Source organism: Xenia sp. Carnegie-2017, unplaced genomic scaffold, assembly GCF_021976095.1.
Source record: "Xenia sp. Carnegie-2017 unplaced genomic scaffold, XeniaSp_v1 HiC_scaffold_22, whole genome shotgun sequence".
Taxonomy (NCBI): Eukaryota; Metazoa; Cnidaria; class Anthozoa; order Malacalcyonacea; family Xeniidae; genus Xenia; species Xenia sp. Carnegie-2017.
Genome location: NW_025813485.1, coordinates 10,051,307 through 10,075,436, shown reverse-complemented (window position 1 = coordinate 10,075,436; position 24,130 = coordinate 10,051,307). Strand labels below are relative to the sequence as shown.

Here is a 24,130-nt window from a genome sequence, read left to right as displayed (position 1 = left end):
CATGACTTGCAACACGCCATTCCGTTTATAGAGTACCGTCATTACCTACATCCTACCGCAATGCCACATTGGGTAGAAAAAGTGTTCCTAAGTATTTTAAATTTACGTACAGGATTTCCACTGAAACCACAGTTTAATAACTATATACGTATTTTCCTATTTGTCTAGTAATATATGACTTAACATTTTACATAAACATAATATCCGTTATATCTTAGTATCAAAAATATGACACAGTCACACTCTACATAACATAACATGACAATTTACAACACCCTGGTACAACAGAAAACGGTTCGTCGTTTAAAGCAATTGAAAACTTTATTTTGCCTAAGGTTAGTAACAAGTCGATAATTTATCAAAATATTCAAGTAAATTGTTTAAGCCCGGGAATATCGTTATCATGTTTGTACAGGTTGGTAGAGTCCTGAGAAGGCTGTTAGTGTTGATGTTGACTGACGTTTTGACAACTTTAGAGGTAGTCATCTTCAAAGTCAAGTGATGAGTATACGTCTGTAAGCAGATAACAAATATGGCAAACCTGACGTTACTCCTCACTTCACTTTGAAGATAACTACCGCTAAAGTTGTCGAAACGTCAGTCAACATCAATACCAACAGTCCTTCTCAGGACTCTACTGACCTGGACGATCTACATCCACAAACATGTAAGATATTGAAGCTTAGTCACAAGGTTAATTATGACTTTGAACTTTTCTATAGAGTTTGAACATTTGGTACGTTTCAAATGCCATTATAGGACTTCAAGGGCAGCGTCGTGACTGAAAACGTAAAATGTTCAATTTCTCGATGCAGAAAATGCGAGTATTTTGCCAACATTGAAAACGGAGAGGATTATTTCATTGTACACAAGGAATAAAACCATAAAGAAGTCATATGTCATAGCCAATTGGAGGTGAATTGTTATTATTTAGAGCAAGTGAAGCGGTTTTCTCCTAAAGAATTACTATCTAGTAATAAATGTTTTTCTTCGGTGCCCTCTTATCGATATGTGGTCTAAATTATTGACATTTTACGATATTGATAATTACAAGTTTTTCGATGGATATTTATTGTTTATTTTACAGCAGATTCTTAAGCACGAGGCTTTATTTCGCTTTTGATGTAGCAAATTCATGTGAATTAATAAACAATTGGTTAATTAATCGATGTTGTAAGCATTACAAATTTACTAGAACGTATATAAAGGGTTTTCCAATTCAATGTTAAATAATTTGATTTAGAATTTTATATTTTGTTGGCTACGGTTACAAATCTATGGTGAATACTAACCCAAACCTACTCTTAATTCCTAGATAAGACGGATTAGCAACGAGTTCGCCGTCCTTCCCGAATTCGAGGAATCAATTCCTGATGCTAGATGCTAGATGCTAGATGCGTGGCTACGGTTACAAATCTATGGTGAATACTAACCCAAACCTACTCTTGATTCCTAGATAAGACGGATTAGCAACGAGTTCGCCGTCGGAAGCTTGCGAGAATTTTTAATTTTGTTTACTCTTTAAGAGAAGAGAAAATTGTGAAAACAAAAAATCCCGTTTTTGGTCCATTTCGATACCCTATTAATTGAAGGTGGCATGTTAATGTTTCGGTAGGAGATTTCGACTCCTCCGCGCCATCCTACTTTGGGATGTCAATAGCAAGCTTCTGCCCATCAGACCCCTGCGATAGGCTTTTCTCGGGTTACGATGCTGTTAAATCGGATTTGCTGGTAGGGTGGTTTCTTGCAATGAAATGCATACTACATGCATGTACATAATAAATCGGATGGTCTCTTTGAGATCAAAAGAAGTCATATAAATCCGAAAAGTGTGCTGTTTAATCGTAAAATCACTTGAAATGTGAAGTTACTTTCTAGATTGAACCGTGAAAATAAGGTAAAAAGAAAGTTATTATCCAAAATGAATTTATGACATAAGGGTATAATTTAAACGACACAAATGGCTTGCCCGTAAAAAGTATTATAAAAAAGTGGATAATCTTTTTTCGCCATGAAGCCTATGGATGCTTTCTTTCATGACGAGAGAATTATATTGTGTAAGGAGGCTGTCGTTCATCATGAGAAAGTTACATTTTAAAAGTAACATGTAAAAAGCGTATGGACATATTAAGAGTTGATTTAAATTATAAGTCAAAAAGGCAGATGTTTTTTGAACCTTTGCAGTATCCTTGGATGTTCTAGTTCCTTTTATGAGATAAACAAAAAGATAAAATTCAAAAGCAAAAAACCCCGTTTTCGGTCCATGCTTCCCGATACCTTCTTAAGCGTAAGGCACTAGAACGCCGCATGTTAAAGTTTCGGTAGGAGATTTCGGCCCCTCCACGCTATCCTATTTGGGAGATGCCATAGCAAGCTTCCGCCATCAGACACCATACACCTGCGATAGGCTTTGCTCGGGGTACGCAGGGAGATTGCAGTCGCCAACGAAGTGTGGGCCCCTAAAGCCTGTTTTCCACTAGCCACGTATCGTAACGTATCGTAGCAAAACGTAACGTATCGTAGCAAGTACAGATACGTTGAATGTTTTCCATTATTCGGCACAACGCGTAATACTATTTTCCCGCCTAAGTTCAAAAACAATACAAATATTATTGTTATGGGTCCTCTCAGCAAAAAAACTCGCTTGCTTTTACTTTTAAGTAGACGAATGAAGAAAGATAAATATAAAAATCATTTTGGATTCGAAAGCTTTATCAAGAAAGAAAAACTAAAGGAGAATTTTATCTTTTGGTGCAGGATTTACGTTTGTTCGATGATGAATTATTTTTCAGGTATTTTCGAATGAGCGCTTCCAAATTTGAGGAATTATTACTTATGGTCGCCCCCAAAATAAAAAAAAACTGCGTGTCTAGAGATTGCATTGGACCAACTGAGATGCTTTGCGTGACGATGAGATATTTAGCAACCGGAGACTGTCAAACAACCATAGCTATGAACTATCGAATGAGTCCAACAACAGTGGGAAGAATCATTTTCAAAACTTGCAGAGCACTGTGGATTGTTCTTGCAAAATTTATAAAGCCACCTACAACTGAGTCCGAATGGATTAAATTGGCTGAAGAATTTGAAATAAAATGGAACTTCCCCCACTGCCTTGGAGCGTTGGACGGAAAGCATGTTGTCATGCAGACCCCTGCAAATTCCGGTTCAATGTTTTTTAACTACAAAAAAAATCATTCAATTGTGTTGATGGCCATTTGCAACGCCAACTACGAATTCACTCTGGTCGACATAGGTGACGCTGGAAGAAATAGCGATGGTGGTATATTTTCTTACAGCAAAATTGGAGAAGCTGTGAAAAACAACAGTTTGAATTTTCCATGTGAAAAGTCATTGCCTGGTTTCCAGGAAGAATGCCCTTATGTTATGGTAGCAGATGAGGCTTTTCAACTGCAACATCACATAATGAAACCCTACCCAAGAGAAGTTCTAGGTATTGCAGAAAGGGTGTTCAATTACAGGTTGTCACGAGCAAGACGGACAATAGAAAATGCCTTTGGGATCCTAGCTGCACGCTTCAGGATTTTTCGACGTGCAATACATGCTAGAGTTGAAATGGTTGTCAGGATAACCCAAGCTGCAGTGGTCCTTCATAATTATCTCATGAGGGAAGGTGCATGCTCTCATGGAGAGAGTTATTTTCGCATGGAACTAATTGACAAAAACACAAAACATGGCACACAACCAGGGCGGTGGAGAGAAATAACGCAAGGCGACAAAGGCTTGCAATCAATTAATAGAGATGGATCAAACAACTACTCTCGTAATGCCAAAAAAGTTAGAGAAGCTTTCAAAAAGTATTTTATGTCAAACGAGGGGCAAGTTATATGGCAGTGGGAATCTGTTCATGCCACTGAAAATTGTTTTGACAAAAATAACTAATAAGGCAGACTTATTATTAAACATGTTCGAACAAATCAATATATTATAAGACAGAAACAAAAACTTAAAATAACTTGTTACAACAAACTTTAAATAAAAAAGCAAATTGAATGTTCTGTAATACATTTGTCAGTGATGCTAATAAATTTCATTCATCTTCTTCTAACTCAAATAGAACCTGTAACACCTTTATCTTAGCCATTTGTTTAGTTTTTCCCTTCATTCCTTTGAAACTAGACACTAAGCTTAAGCAAAATAGTGTATCCTCATCTTGTTGATTGTTTGTCTCACAACTACCAGTTTTACTAACATTGGATAAATCATTAGCAAGACTGATGGCTAAGAGGTCATCAATTTGGTCTGATCTTCGCTTGCGTGCTTTCTGACTGGTTTTGGGTTCAAAAACCTGGTCACTTGATTGATTATCCAAAGACAAACTACTTGATTCAGAAACCTTCACAGGATCAATGATTTCATATTCAACATTGCTTTCAGTTTTCCGCCCACTTACTACATCCCTTAAGAATGATAGCTCCACAAAATAATCACAGGTGGGCAATTTTTTTGTAGAGCCACTTCCAGAACGAGTTAATTGCTCTCTTTTGCGAATGCATCGACGATAGTTATCTTTCAGTCAGTCAAATTCTTTGTTCAATGTACTTTCTATATTGAAAGTAAAATATTCATAAATAAACTGCTCACAAATTTTACTGTTTCAAATTTAATGTTATACTATAACCTATACACATGTAGATTGTAGAGTACCAATGTTTGTAAATTTTACAGCCAAATACAATTTTGAATACAATATTAACTAGTTAATTAACAAATATAATATCAATAGTTGTTGTAAACAATATGATTGCTGTTTAAAGTAGTAGCAAGAACATTAATGCACAGGCAGTCAAATAGAACTGCTCAATTTTTATCTAGGTAATGCAAAGCTGTATTTAAAACAAAAGGAGGATCCACTATTTATTAGATGTACGATTCTTTTTTATTGAGTGACTGATATGATTATATGTAATGTTTTGGCACTTCTTCCAAATGTTAACCTATTAATATATTACATGTAGGTGAGCAGTTATTTTAATTGCCAGTGTAGTTTATAATATTTACTTCAACAAAAGAACTACTGAATATAATAAGAACTGTGCGACAAGAAAAGTTCATTATCGGGTTTATTGCCTTATGGCATTATCATGTATAAGCTCGTTCGTGAATAACTTACCAGGTGCATTCAATGCTGTAGAAATCCTACGCCAGGCTTCAGGTTTTTTTGGTCTTTCTTCGTCTTTCTTTGTGACTTTTTAAAGAAACATTCCATATGCAAGGATATTTACGTATTTCCTCGATTAAATTTGACAGAAACGAAGCATCTTGCACATTGATATCTGATTTATTTAAAGTGGTACTAAGACGAAAACTAAACGTTGAAAAATCATCGATTTTAGCATTCAATAGTTTAAACACATATCAATTATTGCTTTCGTAAAATTGAAGCAAAAATAATAGTATAACGAGGGAGTTATGAACATTTGAAATGTCTAATTTTCATGTCCGCCATTAAAATCGGCCATTTTGAATATTTGCAATCAGCAAAGGTCTGTGACGTCATAGTCTTAACACAGCAAGAAGCGCACATTGGAAAGTATACAAAGTAATACATAAATAGAGCAAAAAAATGTCAAATTCATCGAGATCTAGCTCGCTTTCTGAGTCTTCGATCGAGACAAACGCATCGATTTCTTCATCGGAATTCATGACGGCAAATTCGGACGAATCTAATTCGGAAATTTTGCCATTTGCCGATAATATTGAACCGCTTGCTTCGCCCGATGAAATTGCTGAGTACGAAGCTGCAGTCGCAGAAGAACAGCAGGTTGAGGACATGCTGCAAGATCGTTTTGATGCCCGTGTTGATGTTACTTCATGGTAAGATGTCATTCTTAGTGTGTTACTTTGATCTGAATCGTCTGCCGTTAGCTATGATAACTTTATGGAAACATACAATTTGGCCAATATTAAAGGTGTGAATGTGGCCATTGTTCGTTGGATCTTGTTGTCAACCCTCAAGAGTGCCGATGCTGCATGGAATTAGAGCAATGCCGTGGCAAAATGAATCAGTTCGAAGTCGATGAAAGGAAATGCATTTTGGATCACCCTGGCTTTAACGAAGTTTGCCTGAACGAATTTGTTCTTCAAGCAGCTTCGTTAGGTTTAAAGACCAAAGGTCATCGCAGTTATGCGACCGTTTTTCGAGATGGTCAAAAGACCAGAGAGGAGTAAGCCTTTTTCTTTGTGAAAATTCTAAAAATATTATTTTGTGCGCCTGCGTCTATGTTTACTTTTTGAAATTTATAGGTTCTTTCGAGCAGTATCGTACAGACAACTCGTGCGTCTTGTATGGGACTTTACAGGCAGCTCCAGACATTTCCGTGTAATTAGGTGCATCGGGCGTAATCTGTTGGTCCTGTAAGAATATTGAGGAATAGTTGTTTTACGAAGTGCACGTATGTGTGAAGAGCAATTGTTGGCTTTACATATGCATCATTCTCAGATTGGTCTGGAATTTCAGTTGTGCCTTTTTCTTCTTGAAAATAGCACGAATCTTCTTTCTTCATGCATGATACAGACACTTCATTTTGTATTTCCTTTAAAACCTTAGTATAAATGTATATTATATATTGAAAGTTTGCCTGGATGTATTATTGGTTCTCTCAAATTGTGAAAATTTATCATCTGCAATATGTGTAAGTATATAATAGTTGTAACTTGTGCTAACCTGACGTCGCTCTCTTGACGTTGTTGGTGTTGGCGATTTCTTCCAAATAGTAGGTACGGCACCAGGTTTGAGCCGTCTAGTCATACCACCCAAATGGAAAAAACGCTCAAAACAATCATCCGAGAAGTGATTCGAACAAATCATAAATCGAATTTCGCGCGAACTCGGATTAAAGTTTGCGCGCTTCGTCTCAACAAATTTAACCCAAATTCTTCTTAAAGACTCGTCTATGGCAAGCCAAACCTACCAAAAGTGTATCGAGATTTATATGTCGTATTAGAATTACTATAAGTCTATTCGAGATTCGTAAAGCGGTACGAGTAGTGTATGACGAGATTTATATGACGAGTTGTTTTATAAACTGTGACGAGATTTATAAGACGAGTTTTATATGACGAGTTTCATATGACGAGATTTATAAGACGAGTTTTATATGACGAGTTTCGTATGACGAGATTTATAGGACGAGTTTTATATGACGAGTTTCATATGACGAGTTTTATATGACGAGTTTCATATTACGAGTTTATATCGCGAGTTTTCCTCTAACAACATGAAGTATTGGGTTAAAGAACACGTGTTTGTTTCAAAAGCAGTTATTAATTATATGCAAAATTTCGGCGGGTTGGGAACTTTGTATTTTCTATCTATACTGTATCGCTCTCACCTAAATGACAGAAATGAGCAATAGAGAAATTATTCAGGAACTTCTTGGCAGAGTTACAGAGCTGTCTGAAAGAATATCACCTGACGTGGACAGTTCTGTAAGGTCAGAAGTGAGAACTATATTTGGACGGCATACGAATTTACCAAATGCTGAAACGAGTCGCCAGAGAGAATTAACGCATCACCCTAATCAAATGGCATCAACAGCCACAATAGAGAATCGCCTCCCAATTAGAAGGAATTCATCCACTGCATTTCAATCGAGGCGCTATTTTCCCGCAAGTAGACCTGCTGCAAGAAGCCGAACAAGGCGAACTCGTTCATCAACAGCAATTGATAACAGGCCATTTTGAGAGATTTAATCCTATTAAGCGGCCCCAAAGATAATACAGTTCCACGGCAAGGCACTCGGCTGATGTTGGTAGAAAATGGACACATGATTTCAGGTTGTCGGTTTTCAAAAGATTTGTCAGCCGCTGCTGTCGAAACTAATATAATGATGGCCTTTGATGGAAAAATTCCGCATGGTACAGATATAGAACTGTTAACATCGGTACATTCCACTCTGGTTGCGCCAACATTAGCCCCTGGTCAGACATTGGATGGTGTTATCCTCCACAGATTATACGCACAAAAGCCAGTGTATGTACGACCTAGTGTTCAGCTGCTTAACATGGGAAATGCAACAAAGGTTGGAGAATTAGATTGCTACATGCTCATCATGTAAATAGTGTGCTTTTAAAAACTGATATGTTGTTCATTTACAGGAACCAGGCAGCAATTCTAGTGAAGGTAAAATACATAGATTGGGTAAAAGCAAGGGATCTTTCCACATTTGTCATAAGAGAGGATCAAGTGATTGTACACTAAAATAATGTAAAAAGTATTTTTTTAAATTCAAACAAACTTTTTTTACAATTGTTTTTGTGACAGTAATATGTCGAGGTATATCATTTTATATTCTTTCTTTTAGCAAATCTATATAAATTTTCAGAATTAAGAAACTTAAGTCATGACTATTGTTCACCTTGATTAAATTATTCATATGAATTCAGATAAGACAGCTCTCATTTGGGCACTTAGCTTTTAAAATAGTTTAATTTAATTATTGTAGTCTGCATTCATTTTCACAAGATTTTAGTCACTCAGAATTTTTATTCTTTATAAGGTAAAGAAAAGCAATCGATTCAAATGAATATGCTTATAATGATATGCAAATTGTTATGCATTGCAATAGTTTTGCAAGAATTTGTTAAAAAATATGTTATATAGGAATAGATGAACCTTTGGATGATGATGATATAAGCATATCTGAAACCAGTGAAATTCATTCTGTGCCTACTACTGATATTGTGCCTGCAACTGATGGTGTGGCTGAAACTGATGGTGTGGTTGCAACTGATGGTGTGGCTGAAACTGATGGTGTGGTTGCAACTGATGGTGTGGCTGAAACTGGTTCACTGTCTGCAACTGGCTCCTCAACTCAAACTAGCACACTCCTTGAAACTGATGATCTTACTCTTTTGAACGAAGCAGGTTCTCATCTTATGGCCTTGTTCTAATTTAGATTATCAATTCATAGATCTTGGTAATATGATTTGAAAATACTGGTATATTGTCTTTGTCTGAATTGCAATTGAATTTTTTTCTGCAGGTGTTTTTTCCGCATTGATAGATACTCCATTCCTGTCTTTGCCAGCTGAGAACAGAGAAGTAAGAGCTGTTATTGTGCACAGAACTACAATACGTCAAGATGTCATAGCCATTTTTAATGATGCAGATGTGCTTAATTGTTTGGTTTGCCCCACCGTGATTGATTACAGTGGCAGGGAAGAAAAAGGGAAAGGAAAAGGAGTAATGCTGGATGTTTTGACACATTTTTGGCATGAGGTATACAACACCTACTGTTTCGGCTCCAGCGATAAGATTCCTATGATTAGGCACGACATGCAAAAAAATGATTGGCAGTCTATTGCTAGAGTTATTGTCTACGGTTACAACCTGCTGAAATACTTTCCTATGAAAATATCACCGGCACTGCTATGTACATGCTTATTCGGAGAGGACAATTTAAGTAGAGAGTTGTTGCTGAATTCCTTTCGTGACTACGTGACTCTTGAAGATCGCCGAGTTTTTGATAATTGCATGAACGAAAATTGTGACCTCGAAGACGAAGACATTCTTGACTTTCTCTCAATGTTCAAGTGTTTTAAACTTCCGACGAAAGATAACATCAAGGAGATTATGTTCGAGTTGGCTCACCAAGAACTTCTTCAAAAGCCACGGTACATAATTCACTGCTGGTCTCCAGTTTTAAGAATGCTCCAATACGATGACATTTTTAAAACACAAGAAGACATTCTTCAACTTTATACCAGTAGGCAACCTACGGCCAAAAAATTAATAAAATTGATTAACGCCGAAACCGGAAATGAAATAGAGCGCCTTACAATAGATCATTTGAAAAGGTACATTCGGTCGTTAGAAGGTAAAGCTATCGAGAGATTTCTCCATTTCATCACTGGAAGCGACTGTATTACTTGCACATCGATAGAAGTAACTTTTTCAAATCTAAGTGGACTCCAAAGACGACCTATTGCTCATACATGTGGACCTTGTTTAGAAATTCCTACCACATATGAGAGCTATGGTGATCTTGCATCTGAGTTCAATAACTTATTGAAGGAAGGACAATCTTGGTCATTTGACATTGTATAAAATTACGTTAACAGTTCGTTTTTACATCTTGAACAATGCTTATAACTACGTTTGATTGAAATTTTATTAAAATCGTTCGACTTATAATTTGTACACTATTGATATGTACGGACGATCAGAGATATATCTACGATCCAACTGTACAAATTATGATGAAGTCGTTTAAAGGAACAAACTTATTTATTCTTTATTTTGTTTGGAAGCTTTACTTACAATAATCGCGATATGGTTAAATGTGATAGGACCTTATCGCACCCATTTTTTTCATTTTAAGGTAGCTAGTAAATAATTGGTTAGCACTATTTTCCACCCAGCAAACCGCCCTTTACACAATCGGAAATAAATTAAAGATGGCGGCTAATGGGAAAGAACCAAAAGCTAAAAGGAAACCATGCATGCACTGGTGCTAGGTCGTTTTGAGATGGCGAGTAATTTTATATTTTTATAATACAGTTTTTAATATCAAAATATGAAAATATTTACAGATAAATGTTGCAGTATAAATTTTCATGCAACCACCTTAAGCTATAAACTTATAATCCAGGCTGGAAAATATGTCGTTTTTCGACGATTGTGTAAAATATTACATAAAATATTATATTGTGTAAAATATTAGATTGTGTAAAATATTATATTGTGTAAAATATTATATTTCAAAGTAAAGGACGGTTTGCTGGGTGGAAAATAGTGCTAACCTAAATAATTAATGCACATTCACACGCGGTAACATTGCTGACATTGCTTCAAGTATATGATCGATGCATCCTCTATTTATATTTCTTATTTACCTCGATTTTTGATCATAAATTAGTTCAATCACTGAACATAAAATGTGTTGACAATATCAAGTGTTTGTATGAAGTGATTGATTCCATAATTGCCGTCATCGCTTAAGGGGTTGACTTCACTACATAGAAGCTCCAGTTGTTCTTCCGTCAGCTGCAGTATGTTTTCAGGTACCACAACATAATTATCTGTATCGACGTCTGGAACTGGGCCATTTGAATCTAGACCATATTCTTCAAAGTTAACAATAGGAGATTCATCTGCAACAGGAATCATGTTCGTTTGCCAAAGTGTCATGGGGGTTTGGTGACCGGCAGTCCTTAGTCCATGATGGTTCCATTGCTCCCTGAATTCCGAAAGTGACGCACTTACACGTGGTTTGAAAACGAAGTGAAGGGCGAATAGATGATGCTCATTGAACGGATCTAACAGGTTTTCGTTTTCCATGAATTTAAAGACACCAACGTATAGAGCAGAAAGAACCCGGTTTACTTCTGCCCACAACCGTTCTATCCTTTGGTTATGCACACTTCGCCCGGCAATGAAACTACCTCTATTCTCACCACGACGTGATATCATTAGCCGTGCTACGTCAACGTTTTCGACACCTCGATCTCCACGAACCCTTGAAGGCAAACCGAATTCACCAATCCCTTTTTTGAAAAGATCAACTACTGTCTGAGCTCTATTATCAGCGCAGCACTCTAGGTAAATGACTGCCCGACTAAACCCGTCGATGCAACCATGGATAACGAATCGCCAGGATATAAGCTTATGGTTTGAGTCAATATGCCAAAGAAAATTCGGCCCGGGAACGTTATAAACCCGTCTACAAATCGCATACCTCCTTCGCATATTTCTTCCAATAGTATCGATTCTCCGAAGACTTTCTCTGACCCTTTCTCTTTGGACATAGATCTTTCTAGCCCTTAAACTACCCCTGATATAACATTCTCCACTATATGGGGTAAGCCTTAAAATATCTCTTATCTGCCCATCTAAACTATCATCGGTGATGTCTGTAAAGCTAGCCTCAACTCCATATTCAATCCTTCTCCGGTAAATTGTTTGTTCTGATACACCTAGGAAGCTAGCTATACTTTTCCATTTCATTCCGGTATCTCGTAATTGCTCTATCTGTACTTTGGTTATATCAAAACAAGGCCTCCCTCCCGTACTTGACCGGAATGAAATAACTTCTCTTCTATTCTCAGGAGACGTGTAATCCAAGATCGCTCTTAGCCTGCGTATTTCCTCTTCTATTCCAACACTTAATCTTTCCAACAGCGAGACAAATGAGGGCTGAGGTGATAGTAAGTCTATCGTGTCGTCATATCTTTCATTGTTAACGGCCACGAGCATTGCTGTAACAATTGGAAGATTTCGTTCTAACTTGCATTTACAATGTTCCAAATCAAGAGTATCATTAAGTACTATAGCAATTTCTAAATGGCTGTCGGAAAGTATAAACAGTTTTGTTAACGCGTGGGTCGCGCGAGACCAAAGTCGGGAAGGGCCGGTTCGTACCGGTAGAGACAACAACAACACTGGGAGAATTACAGAAAAAGAGGGACAGCATGTTAGAGCTGTTGTTAGCACATTTGTAATTGTTTCAAGCGAGAGGGACAATAAATATTGTTAAAACGAAACTGTGTGAGTGATTTTCTGTGTTGGGCAAACAAATCCCGACAAGTGGCACCCCCGATGGGACGAGATTAACATGGATAAACTAGTAAAAGCGATCGAGACGAAAATCCAATTCCTGAAGTTCACAAACGAGAAAACAGTAGATATCTTGGAGAAAAATGACTTAGCAGGAATGGAGAGACAGAGGAAGACTTTAGAAAGGAAAACCGAAGAAGTACACGCTTTAAAAGAGCAGATTCAGGAATTAAACTTTGAGAGCGGCGAAAACGTAGACAATGTACGAGACTGGACGGAGAAAATTGAAGGGAAACTGGCAGAATTCGAGAACGCTATACGGGAGTTGAAACACGAACAAGATCGGGTTAAGGGCGAAGAAGATTTGAAACTAGAACAAACTAAATTTGAGCGTCGCATGGAGCACGAGAAGGCCTTGTCTGAAAATCGAGAAAAGTCCACAAGCGGAAAAAATGGCGCCACCAAATTGACGACAAAATTACCGAAACTGGTTATTACCAAGTTTACCGGACAACATACGGACTGGCTTAGATTTTGGGGCAGTTTAATGCTGAAATTGACAATTCGGATGTCTCTAGTATAACCAAATTTTCATACTTAAAGGAGCTTGTCGAACCAAAAGTGCGGTCATGTATTGATGGATTACCATTCACATCAGAGGGATATGAACGAGCTAAGAACATTTTGACGACTAAATACGGCAAAACCAGCGAAATCATCAACGCTTATGTTCAAAACATCATCAACCTGCCCAACATTCAAGGAACTAAGCCTGGTAAAATCCATGCATTTTATGAAACACTACTAACAAGCGTACAATCTCTCGAGACACTTGGGAAACTCAAGGAAGTATCAGGCTATGTCAGAATGACAATTGACAAACTAGAAGGAATTCGAAGCGATCTTGTGAGAACCGATGACGACTGGCAAGAATGGAGGTTTCCGGAGTTCATCGAAGCGCTAAGAAAGTGGACGGTGAGAAATCCAGTCAAACAAGATGATGGCTCTCAGGACAGGCATAGCAAATCAAGGAGCTTTCAAGTTCGTCAACAAGAGTCGAGAATAAAGGGGTGTGTATATTGCAATGATACTAGTCATCGATCTGCTGAGTGTAAAAGGGTGGTCAGTGTTAGTGATCGTAGAAGAATTCTTGGAGAAAAGAAACTGTGCTTTAACTGTACGGGTCCCCGACACAAAGCGTCTGAATGTCGTAGCCAACAAACATGCCAACATTGCAAAAGAAGGCATCACTCATCCATCTGCGATAAAAGACCAAATGAGCAAGAAGGTGTTAAACCACAAACCGAACAAATGCTGGTAGCAAAGGGGGAGAACAAGGTGATATATCCAATCGTTCTGGTCAAAGTTGACGGAATTATTTGCAGAGCACTTCTAGACACAGGGGCTGGGAGCTCGTACGCTTCAGGAGCGCTGGTGGAGAGATTGAATAAGCGACCGGTGCGGAAGGTGTTCAAAAGGATAGAAATGATGATGCAGTCTACAAGCCGTATAATTGAGGTACACGAAGTAACAATCAGTGACTTAGACGAGAAACACAAGCTCAAAACTGAAGTAACAAAGGTCGACCGGAATAACTTACTCCTCGTTGACAATCCTAAATATGAAGAAGTTTTAAGTAAGTTTGATCATCTCAAGAAGGTCAAAATGGATGATACTGATGCAAAACCTCAACTTCCTGTCCATTTAATTTTGGGTGCAGTGATTATGCTAAGATCAAAACTGCTACGGAGCCCTGCATTGGTGAACCTGGTGAACCAGTAGCTGAACTCACTAAATTTGGTTGGACATTGTTATCACCAGGAACTGAGGAGGATCTCACGAAATCATTGTTTGCAAGGTCTTCTATGGAAGATTACAGGAAATTATGCGACCTAGACGTGCTTGGTTTGGAAGATCAGTCAAATGGAGATGAAACAATCTACCAGGATTTTAAAGATCAGTTAATCCAAAGTCCAGAAGGATGGTATGAGACAGGGCTTTTGTACAAGCCAACCACCAGCAGTCTACCTAGTAATAAGGCAGGGAGCCTTGCGAGGCTTGGCAAATTAGTCAAAAGGCTTGAGAAAAAGCCAAGACTCTTTGAACAGTACCAGCAGATAATGAAAGAACAAGAAGAACAAGGAATCATTGAGAAGGTGACACATGAAGCAAAGGGACGTGAATTCTACCTCCCACACAAACCGGTAGTCAGAGAATCAGCAGAAAGTACTAAAGTTCGCGTGGTTTATGATGCCTCAGCCAAGGAAAGTGAAGACTCACCATCATTGAACGACTGTTTGGAAACAGGGCCGATATTACAGAATCTCTTGTGGAATGTTCTTGTGAGCAATCGGTTCAAGCCTGTAGCACTTTCAGCGGATTTAAAGCAAGCGTTCTTACAGATCAGGATAAAGCAAAAAGACCGAGATGTCTTACGGTTTCATTGGGTGAGCAAAGAAGACCCCAAGCAAGTCGAAGTTTACCGATTTACGCGAGCTCTGTTTGGATTAAATCAATCACCGTTTCTTTTAGCTGGGACACTCAATCAACATCTCAACAGTCAAGAACAGGAGTTTCCAAAAGAAGTAGCTGAGATAAGAGATAGCTTGTACGTTGATGACCTGCTCACGGGAGGGTGCATTGTGGAGGAAGTACAACAGTTGAAAGAAACCGCAATCAAAATCTTTGATAGAGCTAAATTCACTCTGCACAAATGGCACTCAAATCTTAAAGAACTGGAAGCGAGCGAGCCAGTGGTCAGTGACGCAGCGGTCGATCAAAGTTACGCTGACCAACGACTGGGCGTTAGAGAAAATGAGACAAAACTATTGGGCATGCCTTGGAACAAAAGCAAAGATACAATCGGTGTCCATTTCCCCGAAAAATTCAACGAAGAAAACGTAACAAAACGGATAGTACTTAGCGAGATTGCTTCAATCTTTGATCCTCTCGGTTTAGTTTCGCCAATTAGTGTACTTGGAAAGATGATCTATAGGGACATCTGTGAAGCTAATTTACCCTGGGACGAACAACTTTCTGATAACCTGGTGCACCGTTGGCGCAACTGGTGTACTAGAGTACCAAGTATAATTGAAGTGCCCAGGAGTTTAGTCACACACAGAGAAAGGATAGAAGCCATAGATTTGCACGCATTTGGAGATGCTAGTGGCCAAGGTACGTCGGCAGCCGTGTATGCAGTTATCCAACAAGGTAAGGGTATCGGTCAAGGACTCGTAACAGCTAAATCAAGATTGGCAAAGAAAGGGTTGACCATTCCAAGACTTGAGTTAGTCTCTGCTCAAATGGCGGCAAGGCTGATGGACAACGTGCGATCCGTCCTTGAAGGGTTGCCTGTAAGGCATTGTGTTGGATGGCTTGACAGCATGGTTGCCTTATACTGGATAAATGGAAGTGGAAATTACAAGCAATTCGTAGCAAATCGGGTAAAGGTAATTAGAGAAAAGAATTACATTTCATGGAGGCACGTAGGAACAAAAGATAACCCCGCCGATATTGGAAGCCGAGGCTGCAACGGAGATCAGTTGTCTGAAAAATGGCTTGAAGGACCAAAATGGCTTTCCAACCCTGAAAAATGGCCTAGGGAAGTAATCATAGAAGCTACAGTTGAGACGGAAGCGGAAGTAAAGAAATGCAAAGAAGTCTTCATGCCTGCAGTTCAACTAGAGGAGGACAGGTTTTCAGCAATCTTGGCGAAATACCCCTATTGGAAAACCATGAGAATAACAGCATGGGTGTTCAGGTTCGTGTATAACCTCAAGAAAAAACAGCAACGTCGACGGGGTCCACTCACGACTAACGAGCTACAAGCACAAGTTCTCTGGTGGCTGAAAAGAGAACAGCTGCGCTTTGAAAACTCGGATCAGATGAGAGAAGACACTCAACGCTTAAACCTTAAGAAAAATGAGGAAGGAGTGCTGGAATGTCGCGGAAGGATGCAAGGAGAATGCCCGATCTACATTCCACCAGAGTCCGAATTAGCAAAGAAGTTGGTCATGCACGAACATTTACGCACTCTCCATGGGGGAGTCAGTCTGACAATGACTGCGGTGAGGAAAATTACTGGATACCACGTCTTCGACAACTCACAAAAAAGGTCAGAAGCAGATGCAACGGTTGCAAGAGGTTCCAAGCGAGTGCATTCGCCAAACCACCCACTGGCAACCTCCCAAAGGACCGCACAGAAGGATCACGGCCATTCCAAGTCATAGGTGTTGATTACGCAGGTCCGTTCATCTATAAGAAACGAGCAGGTAAAGAAGGAAAAGCGTACCTACTCCTCGTGGGATGCAGCCTAACAAGAGCGGTTCAATTAGAGATGCTACCAGATATGTCAACAGAAGAATTCATGCATAGCTTCAAGAAGTTAGTTGCTAGACGTGGCAAGCCAGATAAAGTGTACTCAGATAATGCCAAGACCTTTGTGGCCGCAGCCAAACGTGTGCGGAAAATCTCAAGAGATGAACAAGTTCATGACTATCTTGCCAAGAACAATATCAAGTGGCAATTCAACCTAAGCAAGGCCCCTTGGTGGGGTGGACAGTATGAAAGACTGATAGGATTGGTGAAACAAGCATTTTATAAGGTAGTTGGTCGATCAAGCCTCACATGGAAAGAATTGGAAGGGGTAATCCTTGATGTGGAGATATGTCTAAACAATAGACCTCTAGCGTACGTGGAAGACGACCACGAATTGCCAATTCTTACACCAAATGCCATGATAACTGGCCAACCGTCCGTCTCAGTGATTGAAAATGATGAAACAAGTGAAGAAGAGGAATTAAGGAAAAGAGCAAAACATATTCAGCGATGTAAGAAAGCCATATGGAAGAGGTGGACGGGGGAGTATCTAAGATCATTAAGAGAGAGACATAACCTGAAACATGGAAAAATGGGAAAATCTCCAGAAGTGGGTGACGTAGTGCTAATAAAAGGAGAAGAAAGAAATCGAGGAAAATGGAGTGTAGGTATCGTAGAGGAACTGTATGAGGGAAGGGATGGAGTTGTTCGAGGAGCAAAGATTAAAACACGGAAAACGCATATTGACCGAGCACCACACCATCTATTCCCATTAGAACTACATAGAGTAGAAGATGCAAAAGTAGCCACAGAAAACAATACCCTGGATCCAGACGCGAAAGAATTCCGGCCTAGAATACTAGTCTCAAACTTTGAGGATAGTAGTTAGTGACATTTGTCACTGGCGAGACAAATGGGGGGAGGGTGTCGGAAAGTATAAACAGTTTTGTTAACGCGTGGGTCGCGCGAGACCAAAGTCGGGAAGGGCCGGTTCGTACCGGTAGAGACAACAACAACACTGGGAGAATTACAGAAAAAGAGGGACAGCATGTTAGAGCTGTTGTTAGCACATTTGTAATTGTTTCAAGCGAGAGGGACAATAAATATTGTTAAAACGAAACTGTGTGAGTGATTTTCTGTGTTGGGCAAACAAATCCCGACAATGGCTAAACAATGCATCCAACATTTGGAAAAATTCAGTAAGTTCTTCATTTGCTTCGAAATAAGTTGCATTACTAGCGGACGCCATCTTGGGAAATCTCGTTACAGTTTGTAAACAACTCGTGACCTCTTATAAATCTCTTTACACTGTTACAGTTTATAAAAAAAACTCGTCTTATAAATCTCGTCTTATGAAACTCGTCATATAAAACTCGTCATATGAAACTCGTCATATAAAACTCGTCTTATAAATCTCGTCATATGAAACTCGTCATATAAAACTCGTCTTATAAATCTCGTCATATGAAACTCGTCATATAAAACTCGTCATATGAAACTCGTCATATAAAACTCGTCATATGAAACTCGTCATATAAAACTCGTCATATAAATCTCGTCATACACAACCACAACTCAACAATAATAATATAGTTTTCACACCGCATTATAGTAATCTCGAGTACCACTTTACGAATCTCGAATAGACTTATAGTAATTCTAATACGACTTATAAATCTCGATACACTTTTGGTAGGTTTGGCTTGCCATACTCGTCGTTTGGGCTTTTATGTAATGAAATGCCTGTACTTCTATCAGACGTATTACTGCAATCTTGCACGACACAGCGTGTTGAAGGCATGTTAAAAAATTGAGTTATACAACCTTTTATATCTCTATTTGTATATAGTGTTATATTGTAAACAGCCGCGAGTTAAGACTATGACGTCAAAAGCACCTTCCTTCTTAAAAAATTCAAATATGGCGCATTTTAATGGCGGCTCTTAAAGTACAAGTTTTATTGCTACGTAACTCGAGCAGCATTGGATACATTGCGCTAAAATTTCGCCAGAAGAGATTTTTTTACATACACTATTAATCTATGAAAAAAAAACGGGAGGCAAAATTTTCGTTTTAGTACCACTTTAATTGTCCTGAAGACGTTGAGGAGGTTGCTAGTAAAGCGTCGACTAAACTAGAAGTTAGTTTTCGTGGTATGCTAACGGATTACGCAAACGTTGTTAGGAATAAGTTCACATCAAATGGTTATGGTCTCGTTCCATCGTATTCTGAGAAGGTTTCATGTTCATCCTGTATCTTTCACCAATGTTACAAATACTTAGTTTGTTTATGCTTTTTGAAACTGTCGTTTTTATGACGATTATTTTAGAGCATAAACATTGAAGAATCTTGTGGTAGTACAGGTATTTTCAACATTTTTTTGTTGAAAAACTCTCTAGTTTCAATTCTTCGAAATTTCTCATCATAATTTTCACCTTTACTTTAGAATCCTTTCGATACAAGAAATCGTCGGGATTTGAGGTACTTTATACGATATATTGAATTTAAGTTTTATAGCGTTAATAACTCTCATCTGTCCATGGTAACTTTGCTCTAATTCTATGGATAAATTTTGTTTTTATATATAACAGATTATTGATGATACTACTTCACCTGAAGGTGTTCAGCAAGAACGACGTATGAAGTTACTGTCGTTATTTAACAATAAAGCCCTTATAAAGGGTTGGATGGTCAAAAATATAAATGTCATGGTTCTTCCAGACCAATTGGATTGAGTATGATCAATGAATTCTCGACTTGTTATTTGAAAATAACTCAAATATATCTATTTTCAAATTTCTTAGCTTAATAAATGTCATCTTTGTAGAAACTATTATGAAAAAGTACATAATCCCTTTTTTCCGTGAAGCCCATGGATGCGTTCGTTCATGATGAAACAGTCATATTGTATAAGGAGGCTCTCGTTCATCACGAGATATTTATGAGAAACTTACGTTGTAAAAGGTAATAAGTAAAAAACCTATAAACATGCTTAGTGTTTGTTTAAGTTATAGTTCAGAAAGGCAGATGTTGTTTAAACCTTTGAAGTATTCTTGGACGTTCTAGTTTTTTTTATGAGAAGAATTCTGGTAAAGAAAAGGACAAATTTTGAAAACCAAAAAATCCCGTTTTCGGTCCATGCCTCCCGATACCCATAGATAGTTGATCACTAGAGAGTCGCATGTTAACAAAGGGAACCACATAATCCTTGTTTATTTTCCATGAAACATATGGATGGTTTGCTCGTGATACATGAGAAACTGTAAATGGGAGAGTTAAATCAGAAAGATATAAAACGATAAAATTGATATAAAACTTGTTTAAGGTTGTCTTTATTTATAAGTGTCAGACAGGGTCATAAGAAGTTAATTGAAACATTGCTTGGTTTGTTTTATGAGAAGAAAACAAAAAGATAAAATTCCAAAGCAAAAAACCACGTTTTCGGTCCATGCTTCCCGATACCTTCTTAAGCGCAAGGCACTAGAACGCCGCATGTTAACGTTTCGGTAGGAGATTTAGGCCCCTCCACGCTATCCTACTTGGGAGATGCCAATAGCAAGCTTCCGCCCATCAGACCCTACGATTACCTGCGATAGGCTTTGCTCAGGGTACAAAGGGAGAGTGCGGTCGCCACCGAAGTGAGGGCCCCTAAACCACTGCATACTATATCGCACCCAGCTTCCACTGCTAGTTCACATCTACTATATGAAGTTTTAGCTTTATATATATATACCAAAATTTAAAGGCGTACGAAAATTATGGGATGATTGTTATCGTTACTGCGCATGCCCAGATGATTTCCTTGATAATTTGCGACTAATTGAGTTTATTGACACAAATGTAGTGCAAGTACATATAGTTGGTCGTTATCATGACTATGAACAATTACTCGAGTGGAGTGCGCATGATGGAGCGCATGCGCAGACGATTTCTCTTTTAAATTGTTACTAAGCATGCTATTTACTTCAAAATTGGTGCTAGTAGATGCAGTTGGTCGTTGCCATGACCATGAAGTTGGGGAGCAGGTCAAGTTGACTGCGCATGCTAAATGAGACTGCGCATGCGCAGAATATTTGTCTTAAAACGTGTGACTGAGCGAGCTAATTGCTCCAAAATCGGTACTAGTTCATCCAGTTGACCAAATTTGATCAGAAACCCAAGTTCATGGTCATGGAAACGATCAACTGCATCTACTAGAACCAATTTTGAAGTAAATAGCATGCTTAGTAACAATTTAATAGAGAAATCGTCTGCGCATGCGCCCGATCATGCGCACTCCACTCGAGTAATTGTTCATATTCATGACAACGACAACTATATGTACTTGCACTACATTTGTGTCAATTAACTCACTTCGTCCCAAATTATCAAAGAAATCATCTGGGCATGCGCAGTAACGATAACAATCATCCCACAACTTTCGTACGCCTTTAAATTTTGGTATATATAGATAAAGCAAAACTTCATATAGTTGATTTCAACTAGCAGTGGAAGCTGGGTGCGATATAGTATGCAGTGGCTTAGGGGCCCTCACTTCGGTGGCGACCGCACTCTCCCTGCGTACCTTGAGCAAAGCCTATCGCAGGTGATCTCAGGGTCTGATGGGCGGAAGCTTGATATTGGCATCTCCCAAGTAGGATAGCGTGGAGGGGCCGAAATCTCCTAACGAAACGTTAACATGCGGCGTTCTAGTGCCTTGCGCTTAAGAAGGTATCGGGAAGCATGGACCGAAAACGGGGTTTTTTCCTTTCGAATTTTATCTTTTTGTTTTCTTCTCATAAAACAAACCAAGCAATGTTTCAATTAACTTGTTATGACCCTGTTTGAAACTTATAAATAAAGACAACCTTAAACAAGTTTTATACCAATTTTATCGGTTTATTTCTTTCTGATTTAACTCTCCCATTTACTGTTTCTCATGTATCAGGAGCAAACCATCCATATGTTTCATGGAAAACAAACAAGGATTATGTGGTTCCCTTAGTTAACATGCGACGCTATAGTGCTCAACTATCTCGGGGTATCGGGAGGCATCAACCGAAAACGGGATTGTTTGGTGTTCAAAATTTATCTTTTTCTTTACAAGAATTCTTATCATAAAAAAAACTAGAACGTCCAAGGATACTTCAAAGGTTCTGAAAATTTCTGCCTTTTTGAACTTTAACTTAAACAAACACTAAGCACGTATATACATTTTTTTACTTATTACCTTTTACAACGTAACTTTCTTATAACTCTCTCGTGATGAACGAGAGCCTCCTTATACAATATGACTCTTTCATAATGAACGAACGCATCCATGGGCTTCACGGAAAAAAGGGATTATGTACTTTGTTATAATAGTTTCTACAAAGGATAATATTTATTAAGCTAAGAAATTTGAAAATAAATATATTTGAGTTATTTGCAAATAAGAAGTCGAGAATTCATTGATCATACTCATTCCAATTGGTCTGGAAGAACCATGACATTTATGATTTTGACCATCCAACCCTTTATCAAGGGCTTTATTGTTAATTAACGACAGTAACTTCATACGTCGTTCTTGCTGAACACCTTCAGGTGAAGTAGGATCATCAATAATCTGTTATATATAAAAACATAATTTATCCATAGAATTATAGCAAAGTTACGATGGACAGATGAGAGTTATTTACGCTATAAAACTTAAATTCAGTATATCGTATAAAGTACCTCAAATCCCGACGATTTCTCGTATCGAAAGGATTCTAAAGTAAAGATGAAAATTAAGATGAGAATTTCGAAGAATTGAAACTAGAGAATTTTTCAACAAAAAAATGTTAAAATACCTGTACTACCACAAGATTCTTCAATGTCTATGCTCTAAAATAATAGTCATAAAAACGACAATTTCAAAAAACATAAAAAAACTAAGTATTTGTAACATTGGTGAAAGATACAGGATAAACATGAAACATCCTCACACGACGATGGAACGAGACCATAACCATTTGAGTGAGCTTCTTCCTAATCCGTTAGCATACCACGAAAACTAACTTCTGGTTTAGGCGACGCTTTACTAGCAACCTCCTCAACGTCTTCAGGACATTTAACGTATACTGAACTGGTGTCAAAAGGCTCAATGACGATGACCAACCACCGGCCATACCTAACATGTAACCACGAGAGATCTTTCTTGGGTAGATCAAGGTTTTAGGAACTTCAGACAAGGGTTGTGTTGAGCTGAGAACTAAAAAAGAACAAATATGGATAGATGATGAAGTGGAGAACAGGAATAGAGGTTATAGAAGACACACTACGTATGCTCACTGGTGTTTCACAAGAGTATACATTTCAGGATAACTATGGATCCAACTAGTCTAAACAACTAGGTACATTTAAGCAATCCATCTTTCCCATGGTAAACACACGTGTCAAAAAAACGTGATCAAATTAAAAAATTCGTGCAATTCAATAGTCGGACATGGTATTGTATTTGTAGAAGAGAGCCAATAAAATAAAAAGATTCTCTTCGGGCATTTGTAAATATTAGTTTAGAAATACAGGTCGACTAATTATAAAGGCAGAAGATGTAAGAGTGAATAAAAACCATTTCACGTCAAATTAAAGGAAAGCTTGGATATGACATGCAATATGCAGGTATAAAGTTGTAGAGAAAAATAAAAAACATTTTTAACGTTGTCACGGATATTACGAGTGCCGTAACAAAGTGTTGACGAGTTTCACATGCATTTGTCAAAACAAGCTTAAGTATACAAAGAGCATGCCAAAAATATATGATGGAAAACTTGCTCAACTTGCTTCAGCTTGCTTGCATCTATAAGCACCAATTTCAGAGCTCGCTCTGTCACAAATTAATTGAGAATCTGAGCATGCGTTGTCAACTCCACAAACTCTCCAAGCTCATAGTAACGACCAACTGGATGTACTAGTACCGATTTTGGAGTAATTAGCTCGCTTAGTCAAACGTTTTAAGACAAATCATCTGCGCATGCGCAGTAACGATAACAATCATCCCACAACTTTCGTACGGCTTTAAATTTTGGTATATATATATAAAGCTAAAACTTCATATAGTAGATTTCAACTAGCAGTGGAAGCTGGGTGCGATATAGTATGCAGTGGCTTAGGGCCCTCACTTCGGTGGCGACCGCACTCTCCCAGCATACCCTGACCAAAGCCTATCGCAGGTGATCTCAGGGTCTGATGGGCGGAAGCTTGCTATTGGCATCTCCCAAGTAGGATAGCGTGGAGGGGCCGAAATCTCCTACCGAAACGTTAACATGCGGCGTTCTAGTGCCTTGCGCTTAA

At 38.4% G+C, this 24,130-nt stretch overlaps 5 protein-coding genes across 5 annotated transcripts; 4 read left to right on the top strand and 1 right to left on the bottom strand.

Moving 5' to 3' along the window:
- Nucleotides 1-5,515: 5,515 nt before the first annotated feature.
- Nucleotides 5,516-6,602, top strand: LOC124446177. Its single transcript, XM_046997004.1, has 3 exons — nt 5,516-5,838; nt 5,934-6,188; nt 6,268-6,602. Exons 1-3 carry the CDS (start codon nt 5,588-5,590, stop codon nt 6,380-6,382), a joined length of 621 nt encoding a protein of 206 aa, XP_046852960.1. The 5' UTR covers nt 5,516-5,587; the 3' UTR covers nt 6,383-6,602.
- A 1,115-nt stretch (nt 6,603-7,717) lies between these two features.
- LOC124446975 lies at nt 7,718-10,243 on the top strand. The gene is made up of 4 exons (XM_046997870.1): nt 7,718-8,045; nt 8,122-8,146; nt 8,627-8,890; nt 9,009-10,243. The coding sequence occupies exons 1-4, from the start codon at nt 7,770-7,772 to the stop codon at nt 10,070-10,072; spliced, it is 1,629 nt and encodes a 542-aa protein (XP_046853826.1). The 5' UTR covers nt 7,718-7,769; the 3' UTR covers nt 10,073-10,243.
- Nucleotides 10,244-10,866: 623 nt separating this feature from the next.
- On the bottom strand, nt 10,867-11,473 carry LOC124446563. Its single transcript, XM_046997406.1, has one exon. The coding sequence runs from the start codon at nt 11,435-11,437 to the stop codon at nt 10,889-10,891; it is 549 nt and encodes a 182-aa protein (XP_046853362.1). The 5' UTR covers nt 11,438-11,473; the 3' UTR covers nt 10,867-10,888.
- Nucleotides 11,474-12,578: 1,105 nt separating this feature from the next.
- Nucleotides 12,579-16,749, top strand: LOC124447402. The gene is made up of 3 exons (XM_046998309.1): nt 12,579-13,010; nt 13,124-14,179; nt 14,254-16,749. The coding sequence occupies exons 1-3, from the start codon at nt 12,579-12,581 to the stop codon at nt 16,747-16,749; spliced, it is 3,984 nt and encodes a 1,327-aa protein (XP_046854265.1).
- A 107-nt stretch (nt 16,750-16,856) lies between these two features.
- LOC124447401 lies at nt 16,857-17,726 on the top strand. Its single transcript, XM_046998308.1, has one exon. The coding sequence runs from the start codon at nt 16,857-16,859 to the stop codon at nt 17,724-17,726; it is 870 nt and encodes a 289-aa protein (XP_046854264.1).
- The last annotated feature ends 6,404 nt before the right edge of the window (nt 17,727-24,130 follow it).